This window comes from Uloborus diversus, chromosome 5 (assembly GCF_026930045.1).
Source record: "Uloborus diversus isolate 005 chromosome 5, Udiv.v.3.1, whole genome shotgun sequence".
Classification (NCBI taxonomy): Eukaryota; Metazoa; Arthropoda; class Arachnida; order Araneae; family Uloboridae; genus Uloborus; species Uloborus diversus.
The window spans coordinates 118,279,720-118,301,251 of record NC_072735.1 but is presented as its reverse complement, the minus strand read 5'-3'; the positions used below and the strand labels follow the sequence as shown (position 1 = coordinate 118,301,251).

The 21,532-nt window shown below is 32.1% G+C and overlaps 1 protein-coding gene across 1 annotated transcript in view; it reads left to right on the top strand.

Moving 5' to 3' along the window:
- The window catches only part of LOC129223093 (protein O-mannosyltransferase 1-like), a 69,716-nt gene that overhangs the window by 40,925 nt on the left and 7,259 nt on the right, over positions 1-21,532 (top strand). The window contains exons 10-19 of the mRNA XM_054857660.1: positions 2,423-2,584; positions 3,236-3,294; positions 5,745-5,837; positions 6,654-6,750; positions 7,888-7,980; positions 9,074-9,188; positions 10,416-10,516; positions 15,613-15,729; positions 18,420-18,546; positions 18,648-18,822. Of these exons, the coding sequence (XP_054713635.1) occupies positions 2,423-2,584; positions 3,236-3,294; positions 5,745-5,837; positions 6,654-6,750; positions 7,888-7,980; positions 9,074-9,188; positions 10,416-10,516; positions 15,613-15,729; positions 18,420-18,546; positions 18,648-18,822 (1,139 nt within the window). The remainder of the gene's footprint in view (positions 1-2,422; positions 2,585-3,235; positions 3,295-5,744; positions 5,838-6,653; positions 6,751-7,887; positions 7,981-9,073; positions 9,189-10,415; positions 10,517-15,612; positions 15,730-18,419; positions 18,547-18,647; positions 18,823-21,532) is intronic.

Genomic DNA, 21,532 nt, shown 5'->3' with positions numbered 1-21,532 from the left:
TTGTGCTTCATTTGTTTAGAACCAATTTATACAAAAAAATAATAATAATAATTGATTGTTCAAAGTTGGTCTTAGATCTGAGGAGAACAGGCTCGGAACCAAAGGGGTATCATGACCTACCCCCAACCCTTAAGTGACCAAATATTGCTTAAATCTGGGTTTTGAGGGCTTTTGTTTTGATTTGCTCCAGACCCCCTATTTGTGTCCAAAATTTATACTTTGACCCCCCCCCCCCTTTTGATGATGACCCTCTCCAGTGCGGCAGCAAAAGTGGGAGCTTTTGCCCACTTTTGAACCTCCCTCAGAGCCATTGGTTTTATCATAAATGCAAATTTTAATACAGTAGTTTATGCATATGAAAGGACAGTTTTGATCAAAAAACTCTCTTCAGAAGGTATTTTTAATCAAAAAATCCCCTTCAGAAGATATTTTTAATAAAAAAATCCCCTTCAGAGGGTTTTTTGATCAAAAAAAAAACCCTCCAGGAGGGATTTTTCATCCAAAACCTCTCTCCAGAGGTATTTTTGGCTGCTCTAGTGACCCTCTCAAAAACCATAAGTTGGATCTGCCCTTGGAAAAAGATATGCCATATTAAGATTTGCAGCCTTCTCTCTCTAAGAGCTTTGTTAGGCTCTAAACTTTGCACTATTATTTTAAATATCTGAAGCTGATACTAGAATTATGTATGCATAAAGTTCTTATGTTTACATTTCTTTATGGCAACAATTTTTCAGATCTCGATTGTTTTAATCATGTTTGATTTTTTTTTCTATCATTGAGTAAATTGCTGCATTTGATGACCCAATAATGCAGATGCACAACAAGAAAAAAGGTTTGGTAACTTTTAAATGTTCTTAAACTTGAAACTCATTTGAATGTAGCAACATATGAAAGATGTTACGGGGTTGAAGTTTAGCACTGAAAACAGGACAAGGGGTCATTGTTTTAAGCTATTTAAATCTCAGGCTAACATGGATATTAGGAAAAATTATTATTATAGCAGGGTAGTGGAACCTTGGAACAGTTTACCGGAAGAGGTGGTAATGAGCAAGGGAGTAGATAGTTTTAAGAGGGCCATTGATCTTCACTGGGGATTGTAAATTGACTAGGACCAGTCTAGCTGGGCCCAGAGCCTGTTGCTGATCGTCACTTTTGTATTTGTATTTGTATATTGGTTTCATGAAGTTTGATATCTATGCTTATCATGTGTTAATATCAACTTTTTTTTTCTTAAAAAATTTTTCATACAGATTTCAATCTTGTAACAGGAGCCTGAAATTTTTAAATTACTTATGTCCAACTATATTTTTTATTAAGTAAAATTATTTCAATTTTTTTTATTCATTAAGATAGAGCTGAATGAACTGCAATCGGAAAAAATCACCAGAAAGAGCAATGACTAGATGAAATACAGTACCAAAAACATGTTTTAATTTTTGCACAGCTTGCAAAAGTTGATCACATGATGGAAGTTGTACTGTTTCTAATGAAAGAATAAATGTCTCAAATTTTGCTGACACTTTGCTTGCTTTGTTAAATTTACCAATTTATGACAGGCATATTAGTTTGAATTAGGGATGTGTTCATGAACAAACAGGTCAAAAAGTCACTCCTAAAAATGAAGGGTGCTGTGTGATCTCCTAAAAAATGAATGGCTGTACTTTCAAACGATGATATAATTTTATATAGTTCTTTCCGTCTTACTTAATTATTTTTTATTTAATTTAATCAAAAGATTTTTTTACATTCTTTCATTTTATGCATTCAAAATAATTTTTTGCTTTTTTTCCTCACTTCATAATGTTTTATATAACGGTGTTCAGTGGTTTTTTTCATTTATTTTATTTTTTTTAAGATCAATTTTAAAACTTTTTTTGACGTCATGTCAATTTCATTTTGCATTAAATAAAATTTTAACTACTTAATTTTGTACTATGACAGAATCTGGCCTGCAACTTTTGGAATGGCATGTCTTACCACTAGGTTATTCAGAAATAGCTTACAAAATGAACTGCAATTGCAGTATACATCTAAATCTGAATGAAATACTGGATTAAATTTTTATTGGTATATTTTCCAAGTGGTAGGTACCTTCAGTGGATTTTCCTCAAAAGAATATCGTTGCCTCAGAGCAACAGTAGGATATCTTATGGTTATTCCAGGGATTAGATATCTTACTGTTGCTATATGGCGACGATATAACAAAACCAATGAAACATTTTCAATGTATGTGAATAAGTCTCTTAGAGAAATCACCTACACCTTTTTTAAATGAACGAAGTTGCTCAAATGAACAAGTTCAGTGTATGGGTCAAAAAGCATTAACGATCCTCTGAAGAACGAGAAATTAAAAAGAACGACATTGCCCATCTCTAGTTTGAATACATTTAGATGATTTTTATTTTTTCTCAAAACCATTTAGGGTGGGTTGGCTTCTATTACTAAAGGCCAGCCTCTTGAAATCGCCCATGGCTCACAAATAACGTTGCGTCATACTCATGGAAGAGCATGTTGGCTTCATTCGCATCCCCATGTGTATCCACTGCGTTATCCTGATAAGCGAGGCAGTTCCCATCAGCAGCAGGTATGTTTTAAAGTATTTCATTGAAATTGAAGACCTTAGTATTGTCTAAATTTTGTCTACATGAAAATGATTGAAGCAATTGAGGAGTTGACTTGAATAAAAAAATTAAGCTAAAAGTGTAAACTTTTTCAAAATTAAAAAAATAATAATAAAATTGTTTGAAGTTATTTTTCCATCAAATATTTATTATCAATATTCTCTGCAAACACTATACAAATGAGTTTAAAGTCTGTCAGTTAATATCATTTACAAATTTGAAGTTTTATCAGTTAGGATAGATCTGTTGCAAGGAAAGGAAATTAAGCGTTATTTTTGCTGATTAACTCCCATATTCCTTTTCCCTGGTCAACCAACACAGTGATTACATTCATCAATGTATTTTTTCTTCCCTTTGTCAAAAATGAGACTAGATTTTTATTAAAAGAGAAGTGACTGCATTGGTGTAATTAGCTGTTTTTATTCTTCTAAAATGAATGGATAACTATTTTGTGAATGGAATCTTGGAGATATTTAGTTGAATTGCCTCCAAGATCGTTCTGAAATGTAAATTACAATTGAAATTACCAATTGTTTTTAAAATATTTATCCATTATGTATAAAATATTTTTAATACTAGTAGAAAAACAGTTTTAATTTTTGCTTCATTTTCAGGTTAGTTGCTATAGTTTTAAAGACGTAAATAATTGGTGGATTGTTAAAAGACCTGACATGTAAGTTTTTGCGAAATTGCATTAAATGTAGTGGATGATATTGCATTTTGTCATCCACCTTATACATGTATTCATGTTGTGCTTGTGTGTTGTTAATATTATAGTCTAATAGTCGCTTAATTTCCTTTCGCAAATTTTTTAGTATGTTATGTATGGAATAAAATTGTAACTGATAAAGTGGAAACTCAGTATAATTAGCAGAGTTTGCTGTGTGACAAAACATCAGATCTTTTAACCCAGAATTCATGAAAGTTTAAATGAAACTCATGAAAACTTAACAAAAGTTAGGAAACAAACAAACAAACAAAAAAAAAACAATTAAAACCATTACTTAAATGCTTTGTGCAGATGCTTAATTTAAGAAAAATCACTGTGTTGTTAAAGAAATAAATACATATTCCTCTACTATACCTGTTAGCATGGAGATCTTACTAAGAGCATTAGAGTGTTGATCACTATCAAAATTAACTACAACTAAGCCATCTTGAGAGGTTGAGGCTGAACGTCACCTCCAATGGTTTTGCATAGGTTTAGCAGGCATTATAGCATTTTTTTAATGTAAAATTTAATTGTTTCGAATAACATACGGATCTGTCATGGCAATGACTGCATTTGACCATCATATTTAAGTTAGACTAAGACATTTAAATATCATTTACAGCACAATGTTTAAATCCTGCTGCAGGGTTTTCAAAACTGCTACATATTTTAAAAAACAAATTTGTAAAATGTATTCAAATCTGTTTCTGTCAAAATGTTTGCACAATTATACATGGGCGCCCATATGCAAAATTGTAAGAGAGGGGAGGGGGGCTCAGAAATTTTAACCATAGTTTAGCAGGATATTTTCCCCATGGAGGCAGATTTCAGGACAGATTAGAGTCATTAAAATTTGACATTTTTAATTATTTATTCATTTATGGCTGGAGAAGAAATATTTTTATATTTTTGCAAAGAAAAAAGTACTAAAAGCAAGGAAGTTCTAATTTCCAGGGGGGGGGACCTTGAGCCCCCTCTTGCCCCCTATATGGGCGCCCTTGAAATTATATAATTTTCTTAAACATGACTGCATAATTTAAAACGTAACATTTCAAAAATTTCAATACTATGGAGTAAAACTGGAGCAATTATTTTGATAGTATAAGTTATAAAATGTAAAATCACTGACAGGAGTGTTAATTAAGAATGTAATTCTTTTTATAAATAGAACTTGTTAAAAATTTCAATGAAGAAAAACACGTTGAATGTAAATCACATGAAAGGTGTAAACTTATTTCTATAACAGGTTACAAGCATCAAACATTAAAACAATGAAAAATATAGTTCTTCTCCCACAGTTTGGAACACAAGTTCAAAATGTAATTTGTTTATGCAGAGGGGGTTTACACATAGGAGGAAAAACACTTTTAAATTATTACATGGTACATTTTTACAGCTGTACAGCACAAAGTTTTCTAATTTGAACTATCCAATATTGAAAATTTTTAGAGCGCCGTACCCACTGAATAATTTAGTGGATGTGTGTAATGCTTGAAATAGTGACAAGAACAGGTCTAGCTACCATTCTTCATTAATCCCCTCCACACCACACAAATTGGAAAGTGTTATTCAGACCCAAGTAGGGGTCTGAGGCTCTCCTCAGGCTCAGAATTGAAACTCCCCAAAAATCCATTTTTAATCTTTCTTTATGGTGTATTGGTTTTGGTGCTCATCTTGTGATAGCCATTTAACTTTGCTTTTGAGGTATTCCCTGCATTTTCTGTAGATTTAGAAGGTATTGATGTTTTGTGATTTTGCTTAGTGCCTTTGAGTGGCACTGGGTTAGAGCACCTCTGGTAATGTTTTCATAATTGTGAAGATGTTATCGAAGCTTCTTTTGATAGACTTCTAAAAAGATTTATACTTTTGAAAGCTGTTGTTTTTGTTCAGTTCACTTTTAGAAAATCTGTTAGAGTGCTTCCATGAGGATAGCATTATTAGATTATTTGTGTGGAACCTTCTTAAAATAAATTGCTTTTCATTTGCTTTCACTCTGTAACTCATCATTTATGAACCCGGAGCTTGTAACATTCAGAATTTACAGAAGTATAATGCTTAATAGTTTCAAACAATGAATTTTGTATAAACCTTTTTTTTTAGATAAGACAGATGAATTTTGTTTCCAAAAATTCAATCAAATAATATTTAAAATAATACAGCCTAAGCCAACTGAGATATAAATTTGGCTGATGGCAAAAAATCAGAGTTAGAATATGGGAAAGTAGGATTGTTTAGTTATTATTGAACTTCTTGTTGTTTAATTTGTTAACATTATTATCTAACGTTTAAAATAAAAAGTTCAAGGTTTTTTTCCCCCCGTATGTGTGTAGTTCTAACTTGCATTTTGGCATAATGTCTAACAAATATCAGTTGATTGTTCAGTTTATTACTGAAATATTTTATTTTTTTAGAGACGATTTGGTTGCATCTGATCCAATTGATAAAATCAAGCATGGGGATGTTGTACAGCTAATTCATGGCATGACAACTCGTGCACTTAACAGGTGAAAAAAATTTATTTACTTAAATATCATGGTTTCTTTCTCTCTTGCACATTATTGCTAGATTTTAAAATGAGATTGTTTACATATTTTATTAGCTAATATTTTAATGTATTTTTTAATACTAAAATGTTTAGTATTTTCAAGAGGGATGTAGAAGAATATGAGTTACGATTCTTTTAAATTGAATCTCTTAGAAAGAAATGAGAACACTACTTTGTACAGTCAAACTCGTTTATAACGAGCATGAAGGGACCACGAAAAACGCTCCTCATAACCGAGTGCTTGTAGAAAACGGGTTCATGAAAAAGAAATCTTAAAAGTTTATACATGATTGTTTAGTTATTTTAGTATCTCTGTACACTACCAAGGAAGTTGCTTGTTTGCTTTGAACTGTCTTATTGTTTCTTGTTCATCGTTAAACAACGTCATTTCATCCGTGGTTTCAAAATAGTTTGCAGTTTTTCTGCACTTTAAACGCCAAGTATGTCCAGAGTTATTGAACTTCAAGTTCTTCACATTTGTCGTTATCGTAGTCGATTTCTTTGTTTTTTTTTCTTCATTTGCATTTGCTTAACTTTGAACTATAATATCCTCGGAAGTAAATCTCGGAAATGGTGACATTCGCTTCAAAAAAATATATACAAAATTTAAATGCTCCCACTACTCCACGAATTTCAAAAAAAGGGCCGTGTTGTCACTTTTTCTCAAGATTTATGTCTTATCTCTAACTTTCGTTTGAATATCTCAAAAAAAATTTAATTTAAAGTACTAGACTTTATTTTTTAGTGTACTTACTTCATTTATAATCCTTTCTAGTCATGATGTTGCTGCTCCTATGTCTCCCCAAAATCAAGAAGTTTCTTGTTATGTTGATTATAACATTTCTTTTCCTGCACAAAATTTGTGGAAAGTGGTATGTATTACAATGTTGCAATTACTTATTTAATTATTTTCCTCAAATTAAACTTCTTGCTTCAATAAATCAATATATTCTTAATATTATTAGATTAAAAGATTTTAGTTATCAAAATAATTTCAGATTTCTAGCTTTTTTGTTTCGATATCTTGACTCGTTATAATAATCTAACTTAAAGAAAAATATGCTTGACTGTTTTGAAATGTTTCTCAAAATTAATAAAGATAAATGTAAACCATGACTGCATAACTTAAAAGATCACATTTCAGAAACTTCAATGCCATGAAGTAAACTAGAGCAATTACTTTGATAGCATAATAACCTTTAGTTATAAAATATAAAATTAAGTCATCTACAGGAATGTTAATTAAAAATGTAAAATTATTTTTAAAAATAAAACATGTTTAAAATTTTAAAGAGGAATAATGCATTACATTTTAATTACATGAAAGGATATAAATTCCTTTTTTTAATGCAAACTTATTTCGGTAACAGTTGTTGGGGAGGGGGATATTGCCCCCGAAATATCCTTTTTCTTTTGCTGTAAAAGTAGTGCAAATGTTATGTAAATTGATTTCAAACTACCTTTGCTTTTGGTGAGCAAACTGTATTGTTTCAGAAGCTTTCACCAAAATCTTTTGAAGCATATCGTTGTTCACTCAGTAATCATATGATACTCATTGACTAATACAGAAGTTACTATTTCTGTATTACATCCTTTCACTTCACGTATCTTTAAAAAAAAAGTGAACTTTTGTAAAGATTTTGTGTACTTGTATTTTTAGTCCTAAGCATTTAAAATTTTATACAAAAGTGTGAAGGATCTTTGCTATTATTCTTTGTTGCTAATTTAGTATTTCATATTCTTCAATTCCCTGTTTAAGAAAATGAATAATTAATAGTTTTACATTCTGCACTATTTTATACTGTTGTTATCTGTCTAGTGTCAAAAACCATGTACTCTTACTTTTGAGGTGTTATGATCATTAATATCATTCTTTGTTGCCAATTTAGTATTTCATATTCTTTTAATTCCCTGTTTAAGAAAATTAATAATTAATAGTTTTACATTCTTCACTATTTTATACTATTGTTATCTTTCTAGTATTTAAAATTATGTGCTCATACTTTTAGGATGTTATTAATCGTGATGCTGAAGGAGATGTTTGGCACACAATACATTCTCATGTTCGATTGATTCATATAAATTCAGGACAAGCATTAAAAGTATGTTGCTATTAAAAAAAAAGTTTGTTCTCTACTTCTCTTGCATGCTACAATTTTTTTGTACAGTCAAACCTCTTTAATGCAGAATTCTTGAGACCATGAAAGTTATTTCATGTTAACTGGATTTCATCTTGTCCAATAAATTATTGAGTGATTGTTTACTCATGGGACCAAATTAGTATTTCATGTAAAGTGGTATATTTGATTTTAAGTGATTTTGCGTTAATGAGGTTCAACTGTAAATATTTATAACGAGTTTTGGTTAGTTGAAAATTTTCTGATAGAGTAGATTCATTTTAATAAACGTAATTGTTTGATAGAATTGCTCTCAAATATCAAACAATTAATGCAATAAGAACTGCTAAGTAACAAAAAAAATTAGAGGGGTTTGAGGTTGCACTTCAGGAACTTCGAAACTTACCAAAATGAGAAAGATAAATACAGCTTTATAAATTTTCGGTTTTGATTTTTTTTTTTTTTAATGCGTTTATAAATTATTTCAAGTTTGACCCCAAAAGAAAAAAAAAGCTGTATATAAATACTTATTTTTGTTGCATATGAAAATGTTTTGATTTGACTATTCATAGCTGGTAGTCCTAAATCATTGCTTAATATCTGAAATGTGTAAAGCATAAAATTAGTTGTAGAGGAAGTTTGTTCATGGTTGTAATTTTGTTTATGATATGAATAAACGTTGCTGTTGTTGCTACTCAAAAAAATTCAATTTTATTTACATAGTGACTCTACCATTTGCCTTATTCCTAATTTTGAGGAAAAGATTTTTGGGTAATTAGTTTTATTATTCAAAGATTAACAATTTTCTATCTGTAAATAGATATATATTTTAATTACAGTGTAAACAATAGTAACCGAACTCAGAGTTCTTCGGCAGGATTGCATAAAATTAAATATCTCTTTAAAAATTCAAACTTGTAGAAGGATTATTTTTTAGTCTTTATTTACAAATTGCTATGAATCAATTCATTTACCAAGTAAATAACGTTAGTAATTTTTTTTCTTCCAGTCTAAAATATTTTTTTATGTGCATTTCATGACTTTTTTAAATGCATTGTATAACTTTCTTAAATTTCAGTTTAGTGGAAAACAACTTCCAGAATGGGGTTTCAATCAGCATGAAATAGTAACAGACAGGGTTATACACCAAGATGATACAATTTGGAACGTGGAGGAACATCGCTATACTAAAAGTAACTTTTATAGAATATCATACATGGTAACACACAAAAAAGAGATAAAATTTGAATTGTATTTTCTGAAAATATTTACAGGGTGTTTCATATTGAATGGGGCAAAAAGAAAGAAAGCACTACTGTAAATATTGTAATTACTTTATTTCAATAAACCAGATTACAGTGAATCTACAGGTATCCAAGTGTCTATAGATGTTATGTTTGTGGCCCTCTAGTCACATAACAAATATATATCCAGTAAAGTCGAGCAGGTATGTTTTTGCTTGAAATGAAAAATAAGGAAAAAACATTTGAATGCACGAAATTGTGGATTTGTCAGATGTCTAAGCTCACTTATTTTGCATTGAAAAATGGATTTCATGTAACCCTGAAACACCTGTATGCAGTTACCTGCAATTTTGTGCAATTAAAGGTTGTTTTTAAAATTTTATCTATGCAGCATCTTGTTCCCTCCACTTTGCTAAGAGAATAAACTTTTTTAATGATTCAACTATCTGCTGCTTCAGGGTGTTTCCTCTATTTCACACTAGCTGGGGTCAGTCTTGAAGAAACAGAGGCACAAACACTTTGCCTTCAACAAATTATTATTTAAAAAATCACAAGGGGTTGAATCTTAAATCTGGGGATTTTGGTGGACAGTATGCTTTTCCTATCTTCTATGTGGATGGCACCACTTCAATCAAAAGTGCCCCTAGACGCACTTTCGAAACCCAAAGAGTTTTCACTGTTACTCTTTGTAACTTACACGATTGTAGCTTCAGAATCATTTTGTTTCAGCTAAATAGATCAATTTTAGATTTTGTACTATGCTATTCTTTTTGTCCCATTCAATATAAATCACTCAATATATTTGAATAATAATCTTTTAATGAAAAAGAAATGTTTATTATTGTAGTGCACAATAATTAACACTTGGAGTCAAATTATGTTTTAAAAATTAAATTCTTTATTTTTAAGAATTTTAATTTCTGCAATAAAATGTTTCATGTTAATTTGCAGCTGAATATTTTTCAATCTAGAAATGTCTTGCTTTATAGTAAATTTAGTTTATCTCAACTGAGAGAGAGATGGTTATAAATTTAGCACCTCCGCCAGGGGGTTGCAACATAGACTAGACAAGTGTATAAAAATCTTGATATACATTGATCTGTGTGAAACTGTGCTTAGAAATGTACTGTTTTGTATTTTCTCTGTGCTAATCAATTTTTTTAAAAAAAAATTTAGAATCTGATCAAAAGGAAAGAGAGCTTGATATGGGGATGGCAGAATTTGTTCCTTTACAGCCAACAAAGTTGTCTTTCTTTGAAAAAATGTGGGAATTGCAGGTATTTATGTCAATGTAACACATATTTTATAATTTTCTGCTTGTAACCTACTTTGTTGGCATAATATTATGAAAGCGTTTATTTTTTTATAAATTTAACAACTTTTTGTAGGGACGGGCTTTGAGACAAATATTATTTTTGTCTCAAATATAACTACCATTTTTAGGGGAGAAAGTATGGAAAATAAATGAAGTTGAATGTGATTTATCAAAATCTTTCTCTGCTATTTTCTGCTATTTAAGTAGTGAAACCTGTGTAAGTTGACCACTCGCGGTGCTGTACTTTGGGGGTCAACTTAGACAGGTGGTCAACTTATAAAGGGCGGTAATGTTTTTTTTTTTTTTTTTGTCATTTCTTGCACCATATATTCATTTTTTGAGTAATTCACCCTTATTCTTTCTGTTCCAACTCACTTTCATTGTTTAACATTATTGAAAGTGAAACAATAATTAAAAATACTATTCAAATATTGTGTAGTAAGTTACCGCCCTAAGCCAGGGCTAAAGCAGAAATACTTAAAATACACCATCAGCTCAATTATTCCATCCGAGGACTGCAGTTTCGTGCTTTTTAGCACTCATCAGCCCGGAATAGGAATCACATGAACTGGTGGCGAAAATCCTCTTAAGGGAGCCAAGAGAGCCAAACAAACTGGTAGCTAATGTAGATATTAGGTGTGCTAATTCTCCATTACCTAATTCTACCACTTTGTTTGGCTCTCTTGGCTCCCTTAAGAGGATTTTCGCCACCAGCTCATGTGATTCCTATTCCGGGCTGATGAGTGCTAAAAAGCACAAAACTGCAGTCCTCGGATGGAGTAATTGAGCTGGTGGTGTATTTTAAGTACTATTCATATAATTTTGTTATTTTTTCCTTGTTTTTAACTATATTAGACTCTGTAGTTTTAGAAATTTCATATGTGCCGGCTAATTTTCTTTGGCGTTCTCCATTTTCAATTAATTTTAATATAATATTTCATACTTTTTATTAATCTCAAGTTCAACTTTCTTTTTAAAGCCTTTTTATGTAAAACTTTTAGCACAAAAAGCAACAAGCTCGACTCTCCCAGTTCATAAAGGCAAAATTAAAATGTCCCATCTCTTAATCCCTTGCGCCAGAAACATGTAACTTTACTCATTACTCATGCCCCTTGCACTGCGGATACCCAGGTCCAGCAGATCTGCGTATCCGCAGTGCAAGGGGCCAGCATCCTTAAAGGGGCTAACGACCCTAGAAATTGAAGAAAAAAAAAAAACTAGCACTAAGGCTTATTCGCTTTACAAATAGACAATGCTGGCCACTAGGGAGCGGCCCTACATATTTTGTTGCAGGGGGCCCAAAATGTATATATCCGGGTCTGTTCTTTTTAGAGAGATTTCTGTGCTGCCACAACATATTGCAACTGAAAGAAAAGACTTTGAACTTTTCTACTGACATCTATTTTCATTGAAAAGAGTACAAAAAGCTATCTCAAATAGAACAAAAATGAAAAACAAGTTTGGAGAATAAAGAGCAGCATAAGCTTTATGCTGCTGTTTTGTTAGTAAAATGCTAGTCTGTCATCAAAGCATTAAAAACATTTTTGGAAAGCTATCGAGGAAAAAAAAATAAATAAATAATAAAACAATTTCCTGAAGAAAGTTTAAAAAAATGAACCATGTAGTCAACTTACAAAGGGTTTTTTACAATACTCCAAATAAAATTTGGCGTACATTAGTGGTCAAGATAGACAGGTGGTCAAGATAGAGAGGTGGTCAAGTTACAGAGTTTTTTCTTCATTATATGAGATAGGACTAATTCCGCTCCTGACAAAAGCGGTCAACGTAGACAGGTGGTCAACTTACAAGGGTGGTCAACTTTACAGGTTTTACTGTATAACTTTTAGATTGTGAAAATTCACTTATCATTTCATCTAGATTCATTAAAAACTTTTTTTTCCAGCTGATTGGCTACTGCAGTCGTTGTTCATTATTGCAACCCCTGTCATTCAAAGCAAATTAGGTCACAAAATTGTAATTGTGCAAGATATCGCATGTAATTTAATCATAATTAAAAACACTTGAATAGGTTTTACAAACTATGCTTCATTTTAAAAAAATAATAATGTAATAAATAATTTTAGTCCTCTCCCCTACTTTTGTAATTTTTCGCTGCAATGATATACATAAACTACACATACTTTAAAATAATGCATTTCATGATAAAATACATTGAAAATACTGATAAAAATCAGTAATTTCTTTAATTAAAGACTGGTTTGCTTTTCCTTTGTTTAAGATCTTTAAAATATGAGTTCCTTCTCTTATTCAGCTATTGTAGGTGGTTCCCACTTATACAAGTTTTTCAAAAAATAACATATTTCACCCTCTTGTATTGTCTGTGCGTAGTTCTTGTAATTTCTTAAATCCTTTCACCATCAAATAATTCTTTTCAATGGAAATATTTAAATATGTTTCCCTTAGAGACATTAAATTTTTAAATATTAGTTTTTAAAAGATAGTCTTGAGAATTACAAAAAAAGTTCAAATTTAATTTTTTACATTCTAACAGACATTAAAATAATACTGCATCTGTGGAATAGCAAACCATACTCCATCATTGGTTGCTATTTAGAGAAGGTCCCAGTAATAAGAGGTTTTTGTGAAGAGTATGTTACAATTTTAAAAATAAATAATGAACTTTGGTGAGAGCTTTTTAACTCCAACTTAAACATTGCTATTTGCTATGAAATGACGTCATTCATTTTTACAAATACATTTTGACAACATAAAGTATTTAAATGAAATTCCTTGGATTTACAGGTATTACATATGTTTTCCACTGAGTGATGAAAAATATCTTGCAATTTAAAATTTTTGATGTTGGAATATTTTTGAGTGTTTTCTCTGAAAAATCCCCTGCTCAGAACTCAAAGTTTTGCATTAAAAAACATTAGATTTGTTTCTAAATATGTGTTTTTTTTTTTTTTTTTTACTGTTACTCATTAGAACCAACTCAAAATTGGTGAAAAGTTGTTTAAAGGTATCATACTAAACATTCTTATGTACATCCAGTGGCGGATCCACAGGGGGGGGGCGATTGGTGGATCCCCCCCCCCAAATGGTTTGTAAATTCAAAAAATTTCCGGGAAAAGGTTATCCCCCCCCTCGCAACACATCTAAACAATCGCCTACAACTGTATTTTTGACTATAATTTCCAGAATTTTACAGGGGAGTGTCCCTCAACCCCCTTTTTCAAAAATCATCAAAGATCTTCAAAATTTTTGAATTTTTGGAGCTTCAATTTGGAAAAAATCGCCGGAATTGAAAACTTTTTTGAAAATGTCGTTAATGAGGAACTTTAGTTACATTTTTAGAACTTCAACTCCGAAAAAATTCCAGGAGAATGCCCGGATCTTGAGTTCTTCCCCTAACATCAATAAAGACCCACTATCATTACGTTTTGAAGCTTCAATATTGAAAAGTTGAGGGACAGCTCCTGAACCCATCCCTTCCCTTAACGCGACCAAAGATAACCAATCATTGCATTTCAAAGTTCCAATTTCAAACAATGTCCGATGAAAAGTTTCAAACCCCGTTTCTTCCCCTTATGTCATAAAAGATGGCTTACAACTGCATTTTCGGGACTACGATTTCGGAAATTTTCCGGAGAGGAGCCCCCATGTCCTTCTCTCCTCATCTTTCAACATCATCAAAGATCGTCTAAAACAACGTTTCTGGCATTCGTACATCGAAAAGTCTCTGGGGAAAAGTTCTGAACTCCATGTCTTCTGCTACGTCATCAAAGATGGCCTACAACTACGTTTTTAGGACTTCAATTCTAAAATTTTTTCTGGGGGAAAGTCCCCAAAACCCCTGGTTTTAGCATCACTAAAGATATTTAAAATTGCATTTTTGAAGCTCTAATATCAAAATCGATTGGGGAGAATTCCTGAATCTCATCCTTTCCCTTCAAGAAAAATAAAAGATAGCAAACAATTGTGTTTTCGCAAATATACCCTTAATTTCAAAAAAATTCCAGAGAGGGAACTCCAAATTTCCCTTCTTATTATTAACCACCAAACAGTCTAAAAATGCATTCCTGACAAAAAAATTTGGGGAAGAACCTACAAACAAAACACTCCTACTTATGCGTAAATATTAAACAACTCAATCAACAAACAAATCCATAACCATCCTCAAATTTTATTTAAAATACAATTTTAGTATTTCATTACATTCGGTACCTTTAGCTTCATTATATTTTTCAGTACCTTTCTTTCTGCAACTTTCCTTTCATAAGGAAAAAAGTTGAATTGAGGACCTGAATGGCTAATGGAAATATTTCACGAGTCTTCAAACGAATCAAAAGTTGAAGGGTTTAATTTAGATAATGCATCCAGAATATTAGTAGAACTTTTTTTTTTCAACTTTTTATTCTTTGTACTTGTAACTTATAACTTTCATTCAAACTCTTTGAACAACACACATTATTTGAAAAAAAAAAAACATGCTGAAATTCTTACTTTAAAAAAAAAATTGTTTTAATTAGTCACCCCTCCCCACCCCCCTATAATTTCACTCAATCGCCCCTCCCAATAGAATGCTCTGGATCTGACACTGTGTACATCAAACCACTGCTCTGAAAATGCAAACTATTTCAAAATAAAATTTCATGTAAATGGAAATAAGTCTTTGTTTTTTCCATAGGGGGGGGAGACAAAATTAAAAAATTGAGGCAGAACTAAAACTTTGCAACAAAAATTGAACCTGTAGTTGCTTTTCTAACCTCTTCTACTTAAAAAACTATCTAAATTTAAAAAAAAACACTATTAATATGGCTTTAAAATTATAACATTTTCTTTGGTACTCCAAGACTGAATTCCAGCTGTATTGAAAATAAACAAATTCCTTATCTGATCAAAACTGACATTTTTAAACCCTTAACATTTCCACTTAGGTCTTTAAAACACCTTATAGAGAAGCTTATTCTTTTCCCTTAAGAAATGAAATTTGAATATGAAAATTATATTTTAGTTCTTTTTAATCATTAGTTTTCTGTTTGAAATTTCTAGCTAAAGCTCTTACTGAATTTATTTCTTGTTTTTTTTTTTCAGTATAAAATGTTTACTACAAATAGTGAAAATGTGCAAGATCACATGTACAGTTCTGAAGCATCTGAATGGCCATTAATGACACGTGGTATAGCATATTGGGTTAGTCCTCATAGCAATGTAAGTATGCATTTGCCCTCAGTGGTTAGTTTTATAAAATCAAAATTTTATTTTCAAAAAAATATTATTTTTTTCAGTCCGAAAATTTTAGCGATTATGTATTAGTCAGCACTAAGACTAGTACCATATTACTTTACTAAGCAAAACTTCAAATATTTTTCATTTTAATTTTTTTAATTTGTGTATGTAAATATTGTGTATGTGTATTGTAAGATTGAATATGAGGCAGTGATTCAAGGGCGTATATAAGGGAGGGGCTGAGGGAGCCCGGGCCTCCTCCAAAATCTGGAATTTTTTTTGCCAAAGGTAGTTAGTTATTTTTGGTTTTAGTTGCTCACAAAGAATTTCCAAACGTTTAGCTACAAAAAAAAGTAAATAATTATGATAGTGATAGTAAAAATTATAAAAAGCTAATCAGATTTCCAAACTGGGTGCCGCGAAGGGACTGTAGGATACTGTGAGAAAATTCTAATTCTTCAAAGGATGCCGCGCGAATCATTCAAGTTTGGGAACCTTGCGTTAGCTGGGCTGGTACTAGGCAATGGTGTTCAAAAGGGGTCAGGGGATCTGTACCCCTTACTCAAGAAAAGAACGTGTCTTGGGAAAGCGAGGTTTTTTCAACAAAAAGAAAAGCAAATCATGTTGGGAAAAAGACCTCAATTCTTCCAAAAAGACATCTTTAAATTTAATTTTTTTAAAACAGATGCAGCTTATTGCTTAGCAAATTAAGTTCCCCTCTTTTCCCCCCCCCCCTCTTTTTTTCCCTTCCTAATCTGTCTGAAAAGAAGGGTCTTCAAAATGTTTCTCTCCTTAACTCGCTTCCTCTGCAAGATATTTAAAACAATTTTCAGTTGTTCGGTTGGAGTAATGATAGAAATTGACGTCATAAAGACGCATTTATTTAGGCGTTTTCCAGACATCAATTTCAAAACATTTCCGGAGGAGGGTCACCGAACCAACACCACTTCACTAAGGTTACTACAAAAAATAGTCTGAAATTGTGCCTTTAAGACTTCAATTTTGAAAAGCTTCGGATGAAGATCCCTGAAACCTCTCCTTTCGTCTAAACGTCTCCAAAAATGACTTGAAATTGCGCTTTACTTTTCAGAGGAGGATTCTTGAATTCTTCCTTTCCAAAGATGCCTAATGTTAGGGGAAAAGTTTGAATTGCTTCTAAAAAGAACCTTAAAATAAAAATAATTAAAAATTACTGACTATTTGTCAGGTTATTTCATCCAAAACCTCAAATTTCTTTTAACCCCTCCCCCCCCCCCCCCCCTCGCCCCAATTTTTTTTTTTCTTTTTCCTAGTCGGTCTAAAAATAGGAAAGTCTTCAAAGTGCTACACTTTGCAAGACCATTACATCCACTAAAACTATTATAGAGCTTCTCAAACCTCGTTTTCAGGGCTTCAGTGTCAAAAATTTTTCAGGGGACAATACCAAACGCTTTGCCTTCTGAAAGCATCGAAAGTCTTTTAAGATTGCTTTTATGGAGCTTCAATTTCGAAATATAGCTGAATCCCTATAACGTTACCAAACATGGTCCACAGTCGCGGTTTTAAGACTTCAATTACGAAAAAATTTCGGATGGAGGGTAAACTGCTCCCATATATCTGAAAGCAAATAAAAATAGTTTTGAAAAGTTTAAGGTGGTGAGCGTTTAAATCCCTTCATCCGGTATCGCTGAATATCTCCTTAAAACTTCATTTTTTAAAATTTAAATTTCAAAATAGTTTTTGGGGAGAGCCCCAGAACCGCCCCGCCGGTAACATCAATGAAGTTTTTCCGAAAATGTGTTTTTAGAACTTCAATTTCGAAAAGTTGAGCTTCGGGGTGGTGGATTTCGCTCTATTTAAAAAAAATATATAGCATATAATGGCATTTTAAAGATTTCAATTTCCAAACATTTCCACAGAAGGCCGTCCCCCCCCCCCCGACTTTTAACTCCCCATACTATTACCAAAAACGGTCTGAAACTGCGTTCTTAGGACTATAATTCCAAAAAAAAATTCGCTGGAGAACCCCTGGACCTCCCTCCATCCCCTCCCACCGAAAGCGAGAATTTTTTAAGAGTGCCCGCCTAACACTATTTTTTGGTTGCACCAATAGGTGACAGTATGAAGTCCTTGCTCACTTCGAAAAAGAGAAGATCAGGGCACTGTTACTCCCCCCCCCCCTTCAAAAAAATGAAATTACCAAAAAAAGGGAGGGGAGCTAATCTTGGTTATATGGGCCCCCTCCAAAATAAAAAATATATATATGCCACTGCAGTGATTAAATTCATTGCTGGTGATATAAGGTTGGACCTAGATATAAAACCACTCTTCGGGACTTCATGAAACTGACCGTATAACCAATTCGTACACATTTGAGGCAGTGAGAAGCAAAGGGATGTAAGTGGACATTTTCAAGTTTTGAGTAAAGCGTGTTAAAATATAACATCCTAGGTAGCCTTTCATTGAATTTTATTTCTAAATCATGCTGTACAGCTGCATCTACCAGGGCTACTAGTACTATATCTTGCCCCAAGACAGAGGAGAGGTTCACTTACCATGTGTACTGGTTATCTCCAAATTTTTAATTTTACCATTTACATCCCTTTGCTTCTCACTACCTCATATGTGGTTATAATTTATGATATTAGTTTTGTACATTTTATCAACCTCATTAACAGGAAGTTTTCTTTCAGGCACAAATCCATTTATTAGGTAATTATGTCACTTGGTATACTGCAACATGTGGAATGATGTTTTACTTTGTTATTTTTATTTTATACATGCTAAGAAGACGTAGATGTTTTAATGATGTTCCGCAGGGTATGCTAATTCTTTCCATTCTTCTATATTTACAATTTAAGTTGTAATTATATTTGTGTATACTCCTGTTTACAATCAGTTTCAATATTGTATATTTTTAGATGCATGGGAGAAGTTTTGTACTGCTGGAAAAGTATGCTTCATTGGTTATTTGCTTCATTTCCTGCCTTACTTTTTTGTTGATCGAACTTTATTTTTGCATCATTACTTGCCAGCTTATTTATTCAAAATTCTTCTGTTAGTCATGCTTATTGAGCATATTGCATTTATGATATGGTACGTATGTTACTGTTTACTTTCCTGTTTTGTAATGCTGAGGTTGACTTTAGTAAAACAGAAAATCAGAAGAATATATTGCATACATGCATTTTGAGATTAAAAAAGTCCCTTTCTCACTGTCAAAAAAGATTTTAATGTAAAGAGATTTTTCTCTTTTCTTGTAAAATACTCACTATAATTGATGTATAGTGTCAGGGTTGGAGGAGTTAGTGCAATTCATTGAGATTCCACTCACATCTCTCACATGTAGGTATTATTCTGATTAGAAGCTTGTCTGCTTCTCTGCCACACACACTGCTTTTCTCTTTTCTATGGCAATTACTCTTGATTTCTAACAAATATCAATTTGGAATCAGTGTTTTAACACTGTTGTTTTATACCTCATGATGAAAAATAAAGTTAACTGTAGAAAAATGTCCATAATTTACTAGTAATATCTTGTTTACATTTTAAATACATGTTTGTTTTTTTGTTAATTATTTCGTTTCATAAATTCATTAGTAAATCATACTTTTTACGAAATAATTACTTTACATGCATTGGAAATATTTACAAGAAATATATTGATTTCTGGTTAACCAAAACACATATTTATTTTTTATCAGCAAAAGATCTTTCTAATGAATTTTTAAACTGTTTTAGTGTTTATTTTCTGTAAATCACAGCAATGCTTTGGTAACAACAGTTGTTGCCACATTTCTTTTTTTTTTTGACAATTGCTTTTTGAAAAGGTTTAGTATTTTAGTGTTTTGTTTAGCATAATTTTTTTGAAATAAGAGAAAAGTTCTAATTTGTGAGAGGAGAGCAGTAAAAATAATATTTGATTGAAAGAAAAGTGAGAGATTGTTCAAATCAGCATTTTATGTTGAATCTAAATCCAAAGGCACCACAGTAAGGAATTAATTAAAAGACTAGTAAAACTTTAATGTACATACAAAAAATAATTGAAATTAAAATTGTCAATTAACTAGGCACAGATGTGCTTATTCTGCAGTGCGGGTTGGGGGGGGGCATGCCCTTAAGGAGCTCAACAGTTTAAGAAATTGAAAAAACTAGCACTAAGACTTATTAACGTTGCAAATATACGCTACTGGCTGGTGGGGATGGGCCATACTGATTTTGTTGCAGGGGAGCCCAAAACTTATAGATTTGGACCTGCTATGAACCATGGTGAAACTATTAGATATAATATGAACAAGGGCACCCATATGCAAAATTGTAAGGGGGGTCAGATATTTTCCCCTTGATTTTGCAGGATAGTTTCCCTATGGAAACTGATTTCAGTGCAGATTCGAGTTATTAAATTTGATATTTTTAATAACTTATTCATTAACCTCTGGAGAAAAAATGTTTTTACATTTTTGCAACAAAAAAAGTACTAAAAACAAGGAAGTTCTAAATTCTACGGGAGGCCTGAGTCCCACTTACCCCCCTCCCCACCATATGGGTGCCCTTGAATATGAAGGTGCAACTTGAGTCACCAAAGTCTGTTACAGTTCAATGTAAAACAGTATTCTAAATGTGGGTAGCATAATAAAGAAAATTACTGTAATATATATATATATATATAAAATTAAGCAAACAGAATTACAAATATTAAACAAATTATAAATACCAAATGATGATAAAAAGGAAAAATGCAAACAGCTATTAAGTAGGAATAGAAAAAGAGTGAATCCAGAGCTCATCAGCCGTGGAGGATTCATTAATTATGGTCAAAAGACCAAAATTTTAACTATAAACTAGAAGAGAATGCTTAAGCTCCAGTACATGTAATATAGAGTAACAATGGGCAAACGCACAACTTGCTAAGCTAAAAACAATAAACTAGAGCTCAAACCTAAAACTAAAAGCAGGGGGTTTCGCCTCGACTAATTAGGAAAACAAGTTCCGATAATTAGCCTTCCACGGGACAGTACCTGCCAATAACAAAATTGTCTTACCTTGAAATCTGCGTAAACATATCCAGTGCGTTGTTCAGCCTGATAAAAAAGCCTATCCATTCGTCATCAAAACATTAAAAATATAAAAAACTTGTCCGGAAAACAGTCCAAAGACGTACCAGGTCTCCTGTTTCGCACGTGTAAAACTTATCCACTACAGTGATTCATAAAAAAATGGTTTGTCACGGTTGTATCATACATTTACACAGTTAAACAGTTTCAAAAGAAGCGAAATGTTCATCGAAGGCTAACTGTTTAACTGTGTAAATGTATGATACAACCGTGACAAACCATTTTTTTATGAATCACTGTAGTGGATAAGTTTTACACGTGCGAAACAGGCGACCTGGTACGTCTTTGGACTGTTTTCCGGACATGTTTTTTATATTTTTAATGTTTTGATGATGAATGGATAGGCTTTTTTATCAGGCTGAACAACGGACTGGATATGTTTACGCTGATTTCAAGGTAAGACAATTTTGTTATTGGCAGGTACTGTCCCGTGGAAGGCTAATTATCGGAACTTGTTTTCCTAATTAGTCGAGGCAAAACCCCCTGCTTTTAGTTTTAGGTTTGAGCTCTAGTTTATTGTTTTTAGCTTAGCAAGTGGTGCGTTTGCCCATTGTTACTCTATATTACATGTACTGGAGCTTAAGCATTCTCTTCTAGTTTATAGTTAAAATTTTGGTCTTTTGACCATAATTAATGAATCCTCCACGGCTGATGAGCTCTGGATTCACTCTTTTTCTATTCCTACTTAATAG